This window comes from Pogonomyrmex barbatus, unplaced genomic scaffold (assembly GCF_055798465.1).
Source record: "Pogonomyrmex barbatus isolate J1 unplaced genomic scaffold, ASM5579846v1 scaffold12, whole genome shotgun sequence".
Lineage (NCBI taxonomy): Eukaryota > Metazoa > Arthropoda > Insecta > Hymenoptera > Formicidae > Pogonomyrmex > Pogonomyrmex barbatus.
The window spans coordinates 1548142-1570282 of record NW_028297108.1 but is presented as its reverse complement, the minus strand read 5'-3'; the positions used below and the strand labels follow the sequence as shown (position 1 = coordinate 1570282).

The window sequence follows — 22141 nt, the reverse complement described above, 5'->3', positions numbered from 1 at the left end:
CGCCGGGGCGTAACGGGCCGCGTCGGATTCGGGCGACAGGAATAATTACACGGCACTTTGTTAAACTGTTAACATGGAAATAACGCGGGAGTTGATGCAGCGCGCGCTGTCTCGATTGCGCGATTAAATATGCAGGCTGTTTCAGAACTGTCGGTACTCCTCGCAACTGCTGGAGGATACGCCCCGGAAAGAATAGTGGTCGTTGCCATAATAGGATGCATCGTGATTCTTGATTTATGAACAAGTTAAAGTTGAAAAATCACGGCAAATTAATCCTTGAAAATGCAGTCATGTCACATTCTCTTATAATTCTTTTAAAAGAAAATTATGTTTTTACTGAAACTTTAATTTTGTGCTTAATTAAAATGATATTAATATTAATTAAAAAATTACGAATTCGTTTATTCGTAATTTTTTTATGAGAAATTAAACTGTACATAAATGTAAAAACTGCAAAAATTTGATGTAAACGTTTCACGTTTTATATTGTGTATACATGTTACATAAGTAGTTATTTTAATTTTTAATAATTTTTCAATTATGACTTTATATTTATGCATAAAAAATATATCTCTATATCGCAGTGAACCCAATTATTGATAATGTTAGTACAAATGATTGCGTATATATTTCAAAACAAATTAATGATGTATATTTGATCTGTAAATATAAAATATAAAAGGAAGAAAGGGAACGCTTTGACAAAGAGATATATGAATTTAGAGATATAGAAATTAACAAGTATGACAATTATACTGGAATATACGGCAAATACAATTAAACAATCGTAAAATATAAATCCAATTACGTTTATACATTTTATTTTCCCGTCAGCGCTTTTGTTTATCCGCGTATTGATTTTCTTTCCGGGCGTGTACATTGCAAGAATGCGTATGAATTTATGGCCGATATGTCACGAAAAATGATTCCCCCCCGTAATCCGGGATATTACATTAATCGAAATTGCATTGATGCACTGCAATATTTCGTAGCGAATTTCACGTCATCGTTTCTCCGCAGTATCATTCCGATGAGATTCTCCCGGGGGACTCTAATGGACCCGCGGAGAGTTCCTTTTACCGCGCGCGCGCAACGATAACGATAAGCTGGTGATAATAGCACCAATTCCACGTGACGTCCTCGCGGGAGAACATCATCTCAGCGAGATCGGGTAGCGGGGGGCTGGCGCGTAACACTCTGAAAACGCGGTGTAATTTCTACTAGCGTTACCGCTCGCGGCAATTACGCTCGTACGTCCCCGCGCGCGAATCCAGCGGAGAAAATAGAGTGTTCGAACACTTATCGTTACTACCACTTTAGTAAACCAGCTTAATTCTCCCGACGTGTGAACGACCGCGTGTTTCTTTACATGCAGATTCGAAAGGGAGGGGCAGGGTGGGGAGGGGGGCGGGGAGGCGAGACGCCGACGACAATTTTGCGAGCGACGTTTTATTTTTTTCCTCGCGGCCCGCGGCGTCTTTTTATCATCGTCGTTCAGAAACGTTGAAGGTCGACTGTTTGACCGACGATATTAGCCCGATATTAACGCTGGAATGTCCCGAATGAGGAAATCCATCTCGCTCGTTGACCACTGCTTCGCACTTTCTTGTAATTAGAACCGGGGGAGCGGAAGAGCTCTGGAATGCCCGGCATCCTTGCTTGACGATGAAAAAAGTGTCGATTCGGTACGAATCCGGTATGTTCGAGTATTTATCGTAACTTGTGCTTAACGTACCGCAGCAATGGTCAATCTATATAATTAGGTTAATTAACAGCTTTTATGTTGGGTTCTTTATCTTGCTTGGAAAATTATGTTTAATCTAGACTTGAAACATTTATAGAAAAAAAAACGGTATGAACATGTATTAACATTTAATGGTGTGCTGTGTCAAGCATAGGTGTTAATTAATGTAAGTTCTTTCTCAATCGGGATGTTGAATTGGAAAGTTTAACAATGAAATTGAAATAGAAATAAATACGTTAATTAATACGGGAGTTTAAGGAGTTCTTTACGATGATATACAACAACAACAACAATAATAATAATAATAAATAATATACTGACGGATTTTTTTGTTCACGCGTGGCGCTTTTATTCAAAAGAAATAATGTTTTGATTTTATAAATAAAGTAGAAATTTATAATTATTAAATTTTGTAATCTGTAACTGTATACAGTTCGTGTCGAGCATGAATTCAAAATGTATAACATTGTAACTACATGTAGACATTATTAACTGATTAAATATAGTTAAACACCAATAATGATGACCAATCATTAGAATGATATATAATAGTGCGGCGGTAACAAATATACATATTATGCGTATTATGCGTATAATAAAGAAACGTAATATATGCGATGTGTACCGGAGAAATATAGAACGTACGTATAGGATATACTATCGCTGTCTAATATTAAAGTACTGTTAATTTATTCATTTAATTGGAAATCTTTGATGATTTTATTTTGATTTAATTTTCCTCAAGAGTATGTTCCTCAAGACATATACAAAAGTTTTATACTATTCCAGCATGTAATTGGCGAGAGATTCGTCGCTGCCGCGCGTGTAAAAGCATAATAACAGTTGTGCGTCAGAGAGCACGATGTCAGGTGATAATTAGAACTCACACGTCGGTCGAAACCTTTGTACAGTCTTTGAAGGGATGGCAATTATACGAATACGCGCGTCGAATACGGCTAACATTCCGAGAACGAAAATACACACGTACATCTCATTCTATAAGAAATGCTCTCGATCTATGAGCTGTGCAATGAAAATAAAGAATGCGGAAATATTATTCGACTTATTTGTATCACTGTTTAATTATACTTATTAACTATATCTATTTGTACGTATTCTTACATACGTGTATGTAATTAAATATGTCGTTAGTTCCGCGGAATTTCTAGTTATCTAAGTTGTAAGAAATGCATTATCACTTATTCTCTAGTGTGATAATGATAATCGATTTATTTCTATGATGAATAAGAAAATTATTATAATTTATTAACATTCAACATTTAACATCAGAAAAATGCATAATATCCGAATATCTCGCTCAAATAATAATACGGAGATGATTTTATTATTTATTTGCGATCTTGAAATTTAGTTTATTAAGATGTCGAATTACAATAATTTTTAAAATATTAAATATTTTTTAAGTATTAAGAAACCTTGAACATGTTTAAATTTATTGTCACTTTTCTTATCTCCTAAAATTACTTTTTAGAAGATAGAACTTTTCTAGAAGATTGTATGGCATCCTATCTAGAATATCTCGTACATTTTTATTGCTCTGTTTTATTATTCTACAAGCATCTAATAGATATAACGTAGGATTTTTTATTTTTAGCCTACATCGTAAATGCGATATCATAAAACGTTGGTATCACCGAATTCTCTCGTTTTTCTCGACAAATACGAATGTCATGTATGTGAACGTTGCCACTGTTGAAATCGATACGCGAGAACAAACTGCGAAACAGCGTTTCTGGTCTTACTAGAATAAAACTTGAATTTATTTATGTTCAAACATGTTGAAATGGATGCATGAATAAAATAGAACGGATTATTTTTGCTTTTATTTATGATAGAAAATATTTTGAGAAGTATGAATAAAGATAGTGGAGCGTTTATGATCTAAAATTAAGAAATTATTTTTATGAAAAATTTTAATCGGGAGATACTGTACAAATGTACAAATAAATAACTTTGTTATCTGCAGGTAAATCACTCATGTGATTTTCCTCTGTTTTTTTTTTATTTGTACAATTTGATCAGATTAAAAATGAAAAAAATGAAATGGATGTACCCAGGTCATTTTCTTCGTTTTTTTATTTTTATTCTTTCAATTTGATAAAAGTTGATTTAAAACGTTCAGAATTCTCATAATTTAAATTTTGCAGAATGATTCTTCTTTTAACTTATATAGATTTAATGTATTTCCGAAGCATATAAATTTTTAAGAGCTTTCGCTCGTAATTTTATTTTTTTTTTTTACGAGTGTTTTTAGCACCAATTATTCAAGTATTTTGAGGTACATCGATTTGTACTACTAGGATCACTTGTAACTCACTGGTCTCGCGGTCGCACAGTACGAGAACCTTTTTCAAATCTACCGAGATTTTACATCGGACTCAGTCCTCGTAATACAATCAAAAGTTTCACGCACGTGGAAACGTGCACATTGTCATAGGGGGAAAAAAATATAGTCGAGAACCCGTCGGGAACGCATCGCGAGGTGAGGATTTGCATTCGAGCCACGTAAATGCGGGAAATCCTTTGTACTGTAATCCCGTACGCGCGTTGGACGCAGGATACGAATGCTATGGCCGTGCATAGGGATAAACGAGAGGATGAATCGATTCGCGTCCATCGACAGCTTCCGGTTTGTCGAAACGATCCGTCCTTCTCGTTTCGAGCTCCATCGTGGTCGCGCGGGAATTGTCATTGCGACCTCAATGTCGCTGACTGTTATAGCGCCGCATTATACGTCGGATGTCCTGTGGGATAAATCGCGTTATGCGACTTCCCGGTGCAGTGCCTATTTTATTAATTTGTTACCGCGATCACCATAGAGCGAAACATATTTTACAATTTTGTTTATCTGTTTGTACTGTGTATTATTATATTTACGAGGTTGATTTATATGCTGGTTATAATGCTTAAGTTTAATTATTTTATTTGCACATTAAGCTGAAGCTTGAATTTTACCTCAGGAAAAAATAATGTAATTTTTATTATATTTTTATTTTTATTTTATTATATTTTTAAAATAGTGTTTTCCACTTCGAGGAAAAATTTTTTATCCGTTTTATAGCTCTCATTCTCATAGTTTATTAAAAATGTTTTATGTAGATTTATGAGATAAATAATTTTCTTTGACTGTTATACGTTATCTTTATAAAGATACAATGTACTATTTTTTATTCAAACTAACTGCCAAAATACCGATTAAAATATCGACTACAGAAATGATTACAGAAATATCTATATATATATATATATATATATATATATATGACTTCTTTCAAAGGATGTTAAAGAGCTAGCGACATTCATCTCCCTGAGCAATTTGCGTGTTCGGGGTTTAGGAGGACCGGAAGCTTTCGCTTCCTGTTCGTTCTCGCCCATCTTCTGAGCTTCCGAGAGCGCGACAGCTGAAATTAATTTCGGCCGATTCAATTAAAGCTTGGACGGCAGTTCACTTTCTGTGAAATTCAAAGCTACCGTTGGACAGCTATATGCTCGTAAGTGAAAGATGTGTTACCATGATCAAGGAGAAATTCTGAGATACGTTCGTTGAGTACTACATCATCCTCTCCACCATTTTCATTGTTCACTATTTCTCTTTATATACCTATAATAACTTGTACACATGTGTGTGTGTGTGTGTGTGTGTGTGTGTGTGTGTGTGTGTGTGTGTGTGTGTGTGTATTTTAATAGATGAGATATATCGAACCATTCATAAATCTTATTTACGGTAAATGTCTGAGAAACTAGAGATAAATTTTGTGTTAGCCAATATTAGAGGTAAAACAATTTTTTTTAATTTTTAAATATTTATTGTTATATAAGTATTCCAAATTTCAATTTTATATTTATATAAAATAAATTTATTTTAACTAAAATTAATATTTTCCAAAAGCAAATATTAAACTCAAAATTAAATAAGATATATTTTGTCTATTTGTATTTGCAAAATATAATTAGTAGAAAACTATCTGTTCTTAAATGTTTGTTATTTAATTATATGTTTTAATATTTGTATTAAGAAAAGATAAAATGATAAAAGAATTTTTAGATGAACATATAATTAGAACATTTATTTTATACATGTACGATTATTTATTATTAATCCTTTAAAGAGAATTAATTTTCACTAAAACAGATATATGTAATAATGTAAATCCATGAAGTATTAAATCCAATTTATTCGTGTATAAGTATCATGTTTTCATTTTATACTCAATTATAATAAATAATATTGTATATTATAACGTATACAATAATTAATATTATTTGCATGGGCTGTGCTTCCTATATTACTTTATATGGCCTTATTTTGATTATGCGTGTAATATGGAACATGATACAATTTAATCATAAATTAAAATTCAAAGTTTGCTTTGATAAAATTCTTTAATATTTATGCATATCCTGGAAACGCGTATGCGAATGATCTCAATATAATTATTTTAATAATTAGTTGATTTTATTTATAACGATGATTAAGTTATATACGTGATAAAAGTAGCAACCTTAGCTTTAATGTATGTGGTCAAAAAATTATATGGAATTGTTAAAATGTTGATTTATTTGATAAAATGATAGTAATTTGTATTTTATTCACTAAATGTTGCTCATGCGCTTAATGGAAACAAGAATTCGTATGAATAATTATTGTGAGTGAGTGAGTTTGGCGTACATGTTTCCGAGATAATTACATTAAATGATCTAGCAAGCGATGAATGGCATGCTTATTATAAACCAATCGACTTAAATTAAATTCATCAATCGACTTTTTAATCTTGGTAAGCTCACTATACGGCTTAATATATTCAAAGTATGAACGGAGCGTATCTATAAAACTGATAATCGTGCTCGTAAATCGTATTGCTATTAAAATAGCTATAGCCAGTGCATATTTCTATTGCATCGTTTATTGAATATAACATATTGACACGTAGTAATTTATTTAACAAATATTTTATTTATTTACCAGCCTATTTAATTTGTCTATTTTACTCTGTCATATATAATATTCTAATAATTTGTCTTTAGTATCAAACTAGAACATCGTAGCAACAATATAAATATTAAGAACATGATCTCAGTATAATTATTTTAATAATTATTTGATTTATTACTTTACTCAGTTCATTTAACTTTGCTCATTATTACTCTAATGTAAAGTATAATTATAACGTGTTGCGTATTTATTCGCTTGTTTAATGGTAATATGTAACAAGCTACCAAAACTTCCCAAAAGCGATGGTGGTAATTGTTGAAACATGTTTTATACGCCGTTTCCGTGTGAGATTAGTGTAAGCGCAATTAGAACTAATCCGGTAATTGGTGCGATACTTTGAGCTTCACGGAAAGTTTTCTGTAGTTAAATCTCTTGCACACTTGTTTTATCGCGTTCTGTCGGTTCCGTAGTTAAATACCTTTATAAATGTCGCGACATCCATTATGCGTATATATGTACACGCACAAGTGGAAACACGTATTTGTCCGTTTTATTCCAATTAAACTCGATTCAATTAATTTGTATCATTTTTCGTTTAAAACCGTGCACAAACCGCCGTGCTCCTCGTCAAAGCTATTGCCGGAGGGATAACGTGCTCATAAGCAGTGGACATGCAATCTAGACGGAATAGCCATACCTCGATGCGTAATCAAAGAGCTGCGCGAATGTCTTTTTCTCGCTTTTTCCATTTGCGATCTGACTGCCTCTAGGATTGAATATTTTTCCGCGTTTTATAGCATTTCGCAAATCTATATGAAATACATACACATATATATATGAATGCAATGTACATGTGTGTGCGTGTGTGTGTGTGTGTGTGTGTGTGTGTGTGTGTGTGTGTGTGTGTGTGTGTGTGTGTGTGTGTGTGTGTGTGTGTGTGTGTGTGTGTGTGTGTGTGTGTGTGTACATATTTTATAAATGCATAAAAATGCATTTGAATTAATATAATTCAATTTCATTGGATTAAAATTTCTTATTAGACTAGCAAGAATTGAGATGTGTATATATATCAGTGCTTGCTCAGTGCAATGAAATTGAAGAAGAAGAGAAGAAGAAGAAATTGAATAATATTAATTTAAATCTGTTTTATATTTAAATTTACGACATTATGATCTTTACGTCTTTGTATTTACATTGTATTTAACTGAAAATCTTAATGCATTATAATCAAACTGCACTTTCACATTATCAAAGTCCACTTTGCAATTGCGTCGCTTCTGAATATGGATTATACATTAAACAAATATATATAAATTCAGCGGGATAAATATTGAATGTGGTTTATTAATGTTATAATTGTATAACATGGAACCATAAATATTATTTTTGTTGCGATATGTTTCTTCTCTTTCTGTTGTAATTGTTACAAATTTTATATTTATTCTATTTATTTCTGCGGTTAATGCAACAATGTATTATTTTATAAATACGACCGCAGACAAATTGACCGAAAATTTCAATATTACGATATAATATCGTGTTAAATTACACAATAAGTAACGTATCTTTATTTTCACATTATGATATCGATCGCATTATATTATACTAGTCAGGAAGGAAAACATGGCTATGTAATATTCTCACAATGGCTATGTAATATTCTCACAGTTTGCTACATAAAATACACTTTTGTGGAAAATAGCTGGGTTAATTAAACTTGGATTTAATGTTTGTCTGGATCCCTTTTTAATTTCATCGCGCGTGCAATTTGCTATTCATTTAAAATGATTTAGCGCGATAGGGCGATGCTTCTCGAAATCGAGCGATGAATGAATGGTGACGGTAAATATCACGATGCGTGTGCGTCTGCTTTAAAAACGCACAGGCATGGATTTCATGCGTCCCAGTTTGCGAAGTCCTGTGCGTTGCAAAACGCGCATGCTATCCGCGCCCATATTGATTTGCTCTCTTTCTCTCTCTCTCTCTCTCTCTCCCTCTCTCTCCCTCTCTCCCTCTCTCTCTCTCTCTCTCTCTCCCTCTCTCCCCTGCGAACACCGAGAGAAGTTTAAAGAGTATCCTAACACGTCGTACGTGTGCTCGACCCCGTGTGTGTTTGCCTTCCCGGACTCTTCTGCGAGCGAAGTGCACGGATGATGTGCGTCGAGCAATTTACGCCTACTCGGAGCACCTGAGCTAATTCGCTGTACCCGCCGTCGTCCTTTTTTAATTTTGCGCAATATCCACACTAAAGGCTAAAACGCGAGCGAGTTGGAGATGTGTTTCGTTAGATCCTACGGTATAACGGGAAATGTACTCTCTCGCATGAATACTTTTACGTGTGTCGCGTGTACATGTGTTTCCTAGGCACGACTCGCTGCACGGAAAGATTCAGGAAATCTATTTTCCTTTCATTTTGCCCAATGAATAAAACCTAATCTTCAGGATACGCAATTGCGTTGGCTATCTTTTTGCGACGAATAAGAGCACATTACTTAAAGATTAAATGTCTCTCTAATGCCAGCATGCCTGAGATGACACAATATGAGCTATACGTATAAGATAATTATGTGTCGTTTATATTACATTATCGTTGTGGATCGTTGTACCTGTTATGATAGTAGAAGACCTTACGAAAGGTATAATGAAAATGTATTTTTAAAGCTATCTCATTCCGCACATTGGGAGAGATATTTTTTGAGAGACGTATTTTCACGCAATGTCAGTTATTTGCGAAAATTATACTTTATTGAATAGACAATTGAAAATGATCACGTGAAAGATACAAAAGATACTTCTTACAGAAGTATATCATGTATCGCCTTTAGGCGATTTTAAAAGAGTAATTATATTATTTATAAAGGAAGTATAACAACCTTCCTCGTTCCAGAATCCTTTTCTTCGCATTTCAAGGTGAATATCGAATCACTAATTTTCTTCCACGCCTTTATCATAGACAAATACGAGCAATTGATCCTTTCCGTCGTGCCTTATAAGTGAACTCGTAAACGCTAAGAGAATCTCTCGCATAATTTCTTTCTCCTTCCATGATGATCCGTACTTCCGGGAAGCTGTGCATTTAACGAGCGTGCGCGCTCATCAATCTATCAACGGCTTTTGTATTTGCGTTTTCACGAACATCTCAAGCTGCTATGTCATGTTCGCTAACGTATAATCGCACCAGTTGTCCATCACTAAGGTTTCCACGTGGACTGGATTATTGAATGTGCTGAGTCCACAGCTTTGTTACTATACTCGAACAAGTTGTTAAATAATAAAAAAATTAAAACGCATTTATTAATACTTGCGTTCTCAATAATTGCGAATTATTAGTACGTTATATTCTGTACATATATTGTATACATTACGTTATTAAAATAGCGAACGTGCAACTTCAATCGTTGTAAAAAAATTATTATATTAAGTATTAACGAGGAGGATATTTTTGCTGAAATTACTGTTTGTCTCAATTTTACTCGTTCCCAATCTAGTTAAAGCAAAAAAGAGACATAAATCAAGATGTATATAAAAGTAATTTTTTAAAGAGTAATAAAATTGTCCTACAAAAAGTATTTATAAGAATTTCATTTAACTATTTAAAATATCGTTCTTTATTATTAATTGAAAAATGTATAACTACATTCTGAATAATAATCAATTTTAGTCTATTATTGCGGAATTCTTGCTGATCTAAAATCATTGATAAATTAATTGATTTTGACAAATTGACTTTTTACTAAAGAAAGAAAGAATCGCAATTGCAAGTTACAATATCAATCGTACGGAGAAAGAATCGTCTTAAGCACACTTTAAGAATGTACGGTAACGGATGACAGGGACCAACATGAAACAAGTACCGAAGTTCCGAAATGCTTTCCCTATTGGCGGACAAGGAAACTTTTCCGCGGCGGAGTCCTGCGGGTAAAGTTTATCATTTAGGACAAAGGTTCGCCCCGGGTGGCGTACTCGCGAAGATTCTTTGGCGGCGACGAGATTCGAGAGGAGAATCCGGAAGAGCGAGGATGACACGGATAAGAGGGTGTGAGAGAGAGAGAAAGAGGGAGGGAGAGAACGCCATACGCTTCTTGGGGGGTCGGTAGCAATGGGGTAAACCCCAACAGATAGGAAACGACTCTCCCACCCTTCCTTTTTAACGTCGGACGCCGTAGTCTCTGTGAAAAATCTTTTAGGATGGACTCTGCAGGAAGCGAGAAGAGGTCGGGTCGTTATCGGAGGACCGCCATTCTTGTCGACTGTATTTAAGGGAAAATTGTCTGCTCGGACGTTCCCCGATCCGCTTCGTCCCCGCCGCTTCTTCGTGACGCTCGAGGAAGTCTTTCGACGGTGGAGATGGCGAGGAGTTTCCCCTTTCGGATGCGAGTGCACGGGTAATGCGATGGAATGTGCACACGACGGTGCACATATCGTACACGACACGTACACACGACGCCGGTATACGCATACGTGGACGTGACGGACGAATTACACGCTATACCCCGCTTCCGGAAACTCGCTCGACCTCTGAATTGAGTCACCTTACTACTGGGCTGGTAATACGCGCCCCCGTTCATATTACCGCTCCTCCATCGTAATCGTACAAAGTTCATCGTGCGAAAATAATCTTCATTCGAGTTCTTCCTCCACTGTAATTCGAGTTCTCTGCGACCGAGTGTCTTTCTGTACAACTCTATCTGGCCGAGCGTGCCGGAGCAGGCAGAGTGGCTTTTGCAGCGTAGTTATATCCATGAAGAGAGAAAAGGTCGTGTAAGAGAAAAAGAGAGTTACTCTTAATTAAACCATTGTGATGATTATTGCGTTTTCAGAATTCTGAGATTTTTAAATCCATTTACACTTTCTGTCGCCACCGGACTTTTTTATTACTTTAACAACATTCGTCATTTATTCTTCATATTAATTTGACATAAAATATACATATATATATATATATATATAGCTGCGGTTAAATATGCCATAAAATAATGCGATAATTCATACTGCGGTAATAACTATTATTTGATTTTATAAATCTATGTCTCATTATATTATATTAATTAACGAATTAATATATTATGCCATTAGATTTATTTGACATTATTCTGTGGCGATATGACATCAATTGATTTAATATAAATTTGCCTGTAAAATGTACTACTCCTTTATAATTATAATATTATGAGTGGAATGAAAAATCGGCAATTATTGCTCAATTCTAATAGAATATCTGTGGTATTGTTCATTTGATATGCATCGTGATGACGAATGAGAACGTTCATTATCAATAAAGTAATATCCACAGTGCAACATGGCATTTAAATTGGCATTTTAATGGCAATTTTATTTATGCAAAAATAATTAAAGTAACATGCCTATGAGAAGCTCACTAATTTTTTTCTAATAAATACATTTATTGCTCGTTGAAAGATTTCGTTTCTTTGGCCGTTAGATCGATGAAAGTGTGTGTTATATCGCTGCCGAGTGCTGTGACTTCACCTTTTAGTGATCGATAGCGAGAAGCAATATCGAAGGAGACTGGGAAACGAAACCGCGTGAGAGTAGGAAGGAAATCGAGTCGGGGTGAAATGTTGTTCTCGCGGGACAGCTAGAGCGAAAGGCCGCGCGTTTCGCGCTCGTGCGATGCACTAAATTATCTGCGGGGGATCATCGAAAAAAATCGTTCTATCCCATGCCGGCTCTGCCGGACCAGGCGTGACTCGCGTGTAAAGCGCGGACGTTATGCCCCTTCGTTTCTCTCGCTGCTCACCAGCGTCAAAAGCGGATAAACGGATTCCGCGGCGTACGTATCGTGCGTGCGTGCGCAAGAAGAAAGTGACAAACGCCATGCCACGCCGCCTGCTCTTCCGCCTGTTCTTACCGTTCTACAAAGCATACATTATACCCAACCGGGCGGCCACGCAACGGGGAGGACCGGACAACGAAAAACATAAGAAATATACGAAGCCAAGAAACGTCCACGCACCACCACAGACGTATCACCGTATGATATACGGCACGTTAAATACGCCTTGAAATTGGATGCACTTCTTGTTAGGGGCTTTCTTGTATCCCTCGCGCGGCCTCGCTACCACCTGTAATGGATTTAACGAGTAAGCCTTATTGAGCGCATCTAGCGCGGCCGATTCTTTACCCCGTTTCTCCTCTAGCGCCGCTCGGGAAAATTAATTCGCTCGTGGGCAGAATTCAATTTAATTCAATCTACGGGAGAAGTCTAATGGAATGCGATGCGCCTGTCAAAGATTCTGACACGGGTGATTCCTCCGATGTTTCTCCGCGCCCGTGTGCACGGACAATAAAGGATGATAATGCCGTGTACATGAGCGTGGAGTAAAGTTTCATTTTAATTCCCCGGGGGATGCGACCTATTAATCATAATTCTGAGGTACCAGCCAATTTGTTAGCGACTCGATTCCCAGAGGGTGCTGCGTTATTGTGTTAAAATCTGTCATTGTTCCCCGCGTGCATTATTGTTGCAGCACGCCACTTTGAATCGTTATTGAAATTTATGGTAGCCATGATGTTTTTACACTTTCTATTTTTTAATTATCAATCTTCTTCTTTCTTTCACACATGTCCGGCCGTAATAAGGTCTTACATGCTCCTGCGATAATGCATTAACGATGTTCCGAAATTGAAATTATATTTTACCTGGCAAATGTGCGTTGTGTTATGCCACAATCTCTATGTATCTAACGTATGATTACACCTATGATGATAAATAATTCTGTCGTCATCAAGTCAACTAATTGTAAGTCAAGTAAAGTAATGCCGTCGGGTGTAGTTTCATTAATCTTTAAATTTCGGTACGATGATTTATCGCTAAAAATCGCAAGGAAGAGCGGAGATTACACTGTCGCGATTATACATTAGCTTTTACACGCGCAAAGGGAAACGAAACGTAATAACATGCCCTGATGATAATTACGTTTACGACATACGATCGTCACGTGAGCGTGTATTAATCCGCAGCTATCTTTCCGGAATCGAGGAAAATGAGTCACGCGCGGACGTTTTCTATCAGTCAGGAGGACTGGAAAAACAACGATGTATCCAATTCGCGTGGGAGATCCGCGCGTTATGGTCCCATCGTATCCGTTATCCAAACACGGCGATCGCGCGCGCTCTTCAGCGCGAGAGGAGATTTAAGAACGGTCGTCCCGTTTTATTTCAGGCACGTACCTAACCAGTCCTGGTTATTGTGCTGCCGCGGAAAGTGCCTTTTTCAAGTGAAACAGACGGATACCTCGGGCCCGTCCCTCTCTCTTCTCTTCACAACGCGCCCGTCTATTTCGCCGAGTGATGAAAGGGAGGAAAACCTGGAAAAAAATAGGCAGTGGTCGGGGTGGTAAAAAAGGTAAACTATTTTTCCCCGTTGGTGCTTTCTCTCTCTCTCTCTCTCTCTCTCTCTCTCTCTCTCTCTCTCTCTCTCTCTCTCTCTCTCTCTCTTTCTCCTCCTCCTCTTCCTCCTCTTTCTCTTTTTCTCGCCCATACTTATTGTTTTTTCCTTCTCTTCTCCCTCGGACGAATAGATGGGAACGTTGAATCAACTTGCTCTATCTGCTTTGATAATACTCGTGTACGCGCTTATCTTGTGTTACTGATCTTCGTGTTTAATACACACGTACTGGCTTGTATAATTGAAGCCACGCGACAAAGACCAAGTAAGCGGATTCGGATGATGGTTTAACGTGTCATCAACAACGGTTGTTGCATTGTAGTCTTGCAGCCACGTGGCGGCGGTCATTATGACCGCACGCACACATACGTCGACGAAAGTGAGTTAAAGAGACGCCGCGAGGGATAGAAGGAGAAAGCGATTCGAATGTCTCTTGTGCGTATCTTTTATGTCCGGTAGTTTCCTTCTTTGACTATACCTATCTGGCTCGTTCTGGCACTGTTCTTGGTGCACTCTGATTTATACGAGCTAATTAAAATTATCCCGCAGCGATCGATGTAGGGCCGCATTTGTTACAGCGCGGGAGCTTCTATCGTGCGTGTTACAACGCGCCGACACGTGTTCGCCATAAAATACGTACTCTTTGTCGGGAAATTGGCGACTAGTCGGCGTGTTCGGTGTTTCCAAATTAGCGCAATGTATAGTAAAAGCGTTTTGAAATTTTTATAACATTTTTTTTGCAGAAAATAGCGAATCGATGGTGATATAACCGAAATACATTCATTAAACTTTTTTGATTATATTCTCATTTTAATTTTACTGTGATCAGTCATGCCGATAAACCACGATAAAAATTTTAATGTATTTTTAAAGCCAATGCGATGATATTATTATTTGTTTAACACGTTTATTTTGTGGCTCTTGTATTGGAAACTGGATCATAACTGGATCATAACATAATATCTGCAAATGTATTGTGATTATTTATAAAATTTATTGTTTAGTTAAATATTTTGCATTTTTATATGCATTGTCTGTACGATTATTTCGCTTCTTTCAATCGCGAATATAATTACAAAACACAAGCGCGACTTTACACATGTATATTACGATAATATACATATGTCTTATTTCTACAGTTTTGCCATTTTTACTCTCTGGGAAATCTACAAATGGTGTTACAATTTTATCCGCCCAAATTTTTCATCAGTCTTGCGTGACGTACGTCCACGTGCATTCTTTCTGGTCGAATAGCTTCGAACAGTCACCATCGTTCAAACGCGATGATGCGGGAAGTCATCCTCTCATTTCCAATATTTCCCAAAATATTACTAGTATGTTCTTCTTTCCTCGCTTGACTTCTCGGTATTCTAGTTTTCGTTCCATTTTCATCGACATCGACGTACAATGCTGATTGCACGTAGATACGTCGCGTCGGTTGCAATCGTGCGTATTATTCGAGGTACCGTTTCGTACCGGAACGACGGAGGCTCTTACCGACGTAAATTGGACCAATGGAAGTGAGCATGTGGGAATGGTACGTTGCTCTCTCTCTCTCTCTCTCTCTCTCTCTCTAAGCCAGATTAGGCAACCATAAGAAAAGCATCGCTCAGGAGCTTTGTTCGAGCTTGCTCTGGCTACGTCGTGATGAGCAATGGAGTAACCAATAGCGGATCTCTCACCATCCCGAGGGAGCTTTGAGAGCGGTCGGTACTTGCATCCCACCCCCATCCCGTGAATCCTATTCTCCATCTCTCGCCGACGTTCCAACCTGTTTGTTCCATTTCATTCCGACCACGAGCGACGTCCACCGACTACCCTATTCTATCCGTTATCCTTTTCCTTGAAAGGATATCCCCCATTACCTTCGCGCCTGACGCATCTCTCCGGTGTAATTTCCATGACGGCCCAAATTCCCGTTTGATTCCCGTTACGAGTATTCGTACTCGTACTCGTACTCGTACTGCCAAGTCGAATTCTTCACACGCTCATTAGCAGAAATCATTAAAATAAAACACGCGCGCCGATTGGACGGGCATTACGCGATGCCGAATTATTGCGAAATGATGAAATGTTTTATCCACGTATTACGCGTTGACATGGCGTTTCACAGTTTATTTCTGTTCAATGGCTATTCGTGACATTATACAGCTTCTCTTTCACGATGCAGGCTATTTTCACAGGCAGAATGATTGAGAATTAATTTTTGATCTCATTTGGGTGCGGATATAACGTCAGAGAGCCACAATTCTCGTTTATGTGGATTAACTAAATTAATACTACACTTAATTAGCTGGAACATGACGGAAATGTTGAAAAATTATGAAAGAATTTTTTTAACAATAAGGAATTGATCGATAATGATTACGCATTTATTGTAACGTAGTACATTCTTTTGTTTGCAGAAATGTTTATAAATTTAATAAATATAAATTTAAATATAATAAACTTGCGCAAGTTTTATATACAAAAGCTATACTTTTGATTTTACACGCGTATACTTTAAACCGGATCCAGACTAAGTAAGTAAGTAAGCGCGAATAAACACGAATGAACAACTTGTTTCAGTGAATACCAATACGTTTGCACTCGTGCAAGTTGTTTATTCGTGTTTGTTCGCGCTCGTTTACTTAGTTTGTGGCCAACTTTTCGTGCAGATCTATGATGAATAAGAATAAGTTTTTACTTGTTACTCGTTTTTACTTTTACATCGAATCATGTCTTTTTCTTTGTTATCAAATATACATTAAAGTATTACTAATATTTTTTATTAATATTTACTTTGATTTTCAAAAATTTTATTTTTTGTATATAGATAAATGTGCAAAGCACGAAAATTTGCCGGTGCTTTTTGATTTTTATACATTGGTTTTTATAAATTTATTATTTTATCCTTTACATATATGATTATATAAACTAAAATTTACAATAACATTTTACATTTAGAATACTTTAATCCAATAATTATCATAAAATATGTTTTTAAAGTTCACAAAGTTTACGCCATAAATTGAATACAGTTAGGATTATTAGGAAATATTCAAGATGATGCTTTATATTGAATAAAATTTATATCGAAAAATTATATCGAATTTATTTGAAATGTAAAATTTTACATTTTTACACTTTTTTATAAATTTTGTTATATTTATTCTTTTATATTTATATCATAATTTTATTCATGCCTAACATAAAATTAATTTTTAGAGAAATTTATGGCTGTGATTCTCTCAATTGTTTATAAAAATTTTGTTTATGCAATTATCCCATGTACTATTTGAATATCTTTTGCACTTTATTTTTTGCACATTTGAACTTAACTGTCGTTATTCCACAGCGTATCAGCATTGTAATGAAACTACCAACGATCGATTAACGACCACAGCGATTTGCAGTGGCTTCTATCGCAATTTCGGCGAGTATGTACGTCCATTGCGTTCAGAACGACGGTTGCGTAAAGGCATTGTTTTTAGGCCGAAAGCAATAAACGATATTTGGGTCCAATAGGCAGTGACGGACGGGAGGATTCTGGTCCCCGAGGTTTGAAGGCAAACGAAACCGTGGCTACCTATCGATCCGTGAAAATCGATAGTCACGGCCATTTATTCATCCAGTCGCTCGTCGAATATATTGTTTCCGCAATTTTGTTCGACATTCTATGCAGTTTTCCGTCGACCTGAAATACGCAGCATTTACATCAACGCCGCTATAAATTTCGAGGGCACGGGTTTTTCGCAAGCATGCAGAAACGATGAGACATTAAAATTTGTTATTTGATTAAGGTTGGTCGATTTCATTGTTAATCTTTTCTGTGCTAAAATAAAATTTACAAATATGCCACGTAATTTTAATCTAACGACATCTAATATTTTTCTGGAAACTATACTACTGTATTTTGAAATTTTATATATATTTTAGCGTTATAATAATTATCAAGTGAACTAAGTGAGTAAAATTTTGTATTTTTACAACGATGCGAGTCGAAAAAGATTAAAATATTTAATTTTTTAATATTAATATCTCTATAAATTCAGTATTTATTTAACATTAACAAAAAAGGAATGGATAATTTAATAGTTTAATACGTATGATAAATGCTTTTTAATTTTTAATTTAATTCTGTTAGATACTCATTATGTGAAAGCATTATGTGAAAGTGATTAAGTTCTCTATAACAAATTAATTTGTATAGATTTGCACAATTAAATTTAATACAATTTGCAAATTATATAACTTCGCGCATTTAGGATAATGGACCTTGGAAATATGGCGCATTCAATAATATAGCTTATGTTCCATTAGATCGCGGAAAGTTGGAGGAATTCATAAAATATCCCAAGCAGGCCCAACTTATGGATATTGTGAAACTCTCTCCATATTTGATAAGATAGTCTTTATTGGTCTCAACAGCGCGCAAATATTACCGTTATGAGACTTCTGTTTATCATATACTCGTTGCCCATTATACACACACACACACACACACGCGCGCGCGCGCGCGCGCGCAATATTTTTTAGTGTATTATAAAAAAGAAATAAATGTCATACGTATCTTTTCTCGATAATAATTTGACATAAATGTATATTATTTATAACTGTAAAATATTTAAATGTTCATACTTTCTATAGCAAATTTAAGTTTTGTAAATAATTAAACAATTTTCTGAAAAACTTTTTATTCTTATATCTGCAATATTGTGAATTGTTAATTGAACCATTTATAACAAATTATATTGTTACTTAGTTATGTTCTTGTTACATAACACAGATATTTACAAAATGATAGTTCTTATTAAAAAATATCTGCATAGAAGATGTCTTGTAATTTTTATATGTAATCTTATGTGTAGTATATGCATATGTATATGTTATATTACATAATATTTTCAAGAATATCAAAGTTATCGCTTTCGCTACATTTAAAAGATTTAAAATGTTATGTGGCAATAGACATGAATCTTGACCAGTAAATATGAAAGAACAGAATACGTTTTTATAGCTCCGCTCACAGGATACAGAGATTCTTTTTCTTTCGTTTTAATATCTCGCTCATAAATTGTGCCATAGTCTCTAGCATCTCATATGAAACCAGTTGTGGACTATTAAATATCTTGTTCCTTTCATTTTGCTAATGTAATTTACGTATTTTTTTTACCATTACCGTGAAACATACCATTAAATAATATTAACAACCTTCAACATGAAATTGTATTTGATAACTTAATCGTCTTATAAATGTTGCATTTCTCATTTAGTTTGTAAGTAGAAGTTTGCTTGGTAAATTGATAAAGAGCCGAAATGATGTGAAAAATAGTAACAAATTAATTTGTTGCTAACGGATTAAACAATATTTTATTTATACATTGATATATGAAATTGGGTCAATTAGTCATTATATTAAATCGAATCATTTTGAAATTTATTACATAAACAAATAAATATGATAAACAAATAAATTTTGTTTTGGATGATAGTTTTGCATAATGTAATCTTTAACCACATCAACAATTATATGCTATGTAAATATTATGTTATGTGGATGTTAAATTTATTTACAGTTTCGATTTACTATTAAATCTTATGTATTATTCGAAAGATATGTTATCTAACGTAGACACAGCAATTGAATTATCTTCAATTGGAACATTCTATTCTAACTAACAGTAATTTGCGGACGTGCGATATTGTGTTCAACGAAATGCCAATATTGCTGAATATACGCGTATCTACCATGTGCATTGCGGTTTCCTCGTACTATCCGTACATCTTCATTAAGTTGCATTGTGGTTTGATGTCTACCGCAATTGGGATTCATCGTTCGGCAAAGTTTGATATTATTAATTAATTCAATATCAAACGACGTGCCGAGAATATATTTTACGGTACAGCAAACGTAAAAAACAAACTCGTCGCACGCTGCAGACTTTACGATATCTCTCTAAAAACATAACACAATCTCTATGAGCTTTTATAGCTTGTATAAAAGAGTGCACTAGTTTCACTGAAATGTGCATTTTATGATATCATATAATGTGTACACTGCTTGTCTGTTTTTTCAGAGAGCAATATAGATACGTTTTTAAAATTCATTATTACTTGAACTTATGGCAATCGTAACATATAATACATATAATACATATAATACATAATCGTACATATAATAATATAATAATATAAAATAATAATAATAATACAAAATAATAGATTGTAATTATTTACAAAGATACTTTTTGAAGACAGAATTCCGTCAATATTTTAAGAGATAAATTCGAAAAGTTTGGAAAAGGAGGAACATTAATTTTAATAAAGATTTATGAGCTTTGCCCGCTATTCGTCTGTAATATTTACTTTACATGGTTTAATGTATTATCGTTCTAGAGATTCATTGTATAAAAATATATTTTAATAATCGATCAATGTTTAATCTTTAAAAATACAAAATTATACATTTACAATTTCCAGAAAAATGTTATTATTACGTATTCTGCATAAAAAGTACTCCAGAGGGTACTCTTTATGCAGGATACGTAATAACATTTTTTTCATACGTAATAACATTTTTTTATTTTCCATATGTTGATTTATGATTTCGTCATTTTCGCGTCATGCGTCGTCGATCGTTCTTCAAGGAAAGAAGCGAATTTTACATATGAATTTCCACTCGTATGAGTAAGGGACGGAAAGCGTCTGAACGTCCTAACGACGTGGGACTCGAGACATGGGATGATAGGAAGAAGGATCCGCTAGAGTGAATAACGAAGTGGAAACTCCTCGACATCCGTCATCTGGGGAGAAAATTTGTATTCCGTCCGAACGTCCTCGGATCACCCTTCTGTAGCCTTATCGTCGCTCGGTCCATCAACTTGACTCCCGGTTCGTCGGTGCGAGAATCGACCATCAATTTCGGAGGCAAACCCTTTCCGTCCCTTAGAAAACTTTTCAAGATCCTGCAGAGAGAACACTGTCAACTTTGAACTCAAATATCTTTCCCTACGTTATGGATTGATTATCAATCTGTTCATCTTGTTCGTTACATCTTAATCCATTATCAACAATATTTATCTTATCTTGGTTTACGTAACATAGTTATGTCTCTGAATATATTTTTTTAAATATAATTAAAGAATTGTTAATAAAAAACTTAGATAAAAGCAAAATTCATAAATTTAAAGAGATGTAAAACTTATTATTTAACTTTTTATTTAATTTTTTTTTCTTCTGAAAAAAAATCATCTTTTACGGATGTATTATAATATTTTTATGTGGTGCACAAGCTATAATAATTTAACATTCTCTTATCTGTAATATTATTTTTATCTCATTTGCTGCCAAAATATTAGAAATTATATTTAAAAAATTATTTTGCTTTGGATGGTAGTTTTTAACCGCAACGTCAAAAGTCATATGTTTTGAAAGATTGCTTTTTATGTATTTGTAATGCTTTTTTTATATTTTTATATTTATCGAACTCTCAGCAGTTTTTTATATTTAAAATAACAAGAATATGATTATTTTTTACTAAATATTTACATCATTATTTGTTATTTTTTGCATGCATATTGAAAGAAAGGTCTTGTTTGTATATTGCTTATTTTTTAACAAAAAATTCAATCGATTGAACTGAAATTTAATAAAATAACTTGTTTTCAATACAAGACATAAATATTACGATTGATGAAACGCACAAAGTATTAAATTTAAATAGTTATTATACTAATTTACTAATAATTGTTTTTATTATAAAAAATTTGTTCAATTATTTTCACAATTTTTATAAGTTATAATACAAAAAATATTAAAACACTATACAGTTTTATAAATCTGACGATTCTATTTTTGAAAAAAAATATCCTGAAAAAAGTTTGAGATATTCTTACACATTCTTCGTAAATTCCACTTATGGGTTGTCTGAAAAACGACGTGAACAAACGACGTATGTTGGTATACGACAAATCTTAGGGTAACGAGTGAGTATCGATCGCCATCAGCGGCAGTCGCGTGCGATCAATTCTTGCCAGCTGTCCTCTCCAAAAAG

At 34.7% G+C, this 22141-nt stretch overlaps 1 protein-coding gene across 8 annotated transcripts in view; it reads left to right on the top strand.

Annotated features, from left to right (window-relative positions):
* The window catches only part of Atg16 (Autophagy-related 16), a 360881-nt gene that overhangs the window by 55944 nt on the left and 282796 nt on the right, over positions 1–22141 (top strand). Inside the window, exons 9-10 of one of the 8 annotated variants that reach the window (XM_089071888.1) lie at positions 17444–17525; positions 17614–21440. The exons of 5 other annotated variants lie outside the window; for them this stretch is intronic. In XM_089071888.1, coding sequence (XP_088928014.1) covers positions 17444–17482 — 39 coding nt within the window. In that variant the 3' untranslated portion in view covers positions 17483–17525; positions 17614–21440. Of the gene's footprint in view, positions 1–13881; positions 14065–17443; positions 21441–22141 lie in introns of those variants that run through there. 2 more of the 8 variants (XR_016138138.1, XM_089071887.1) reach the window with 2 other exon arrangements.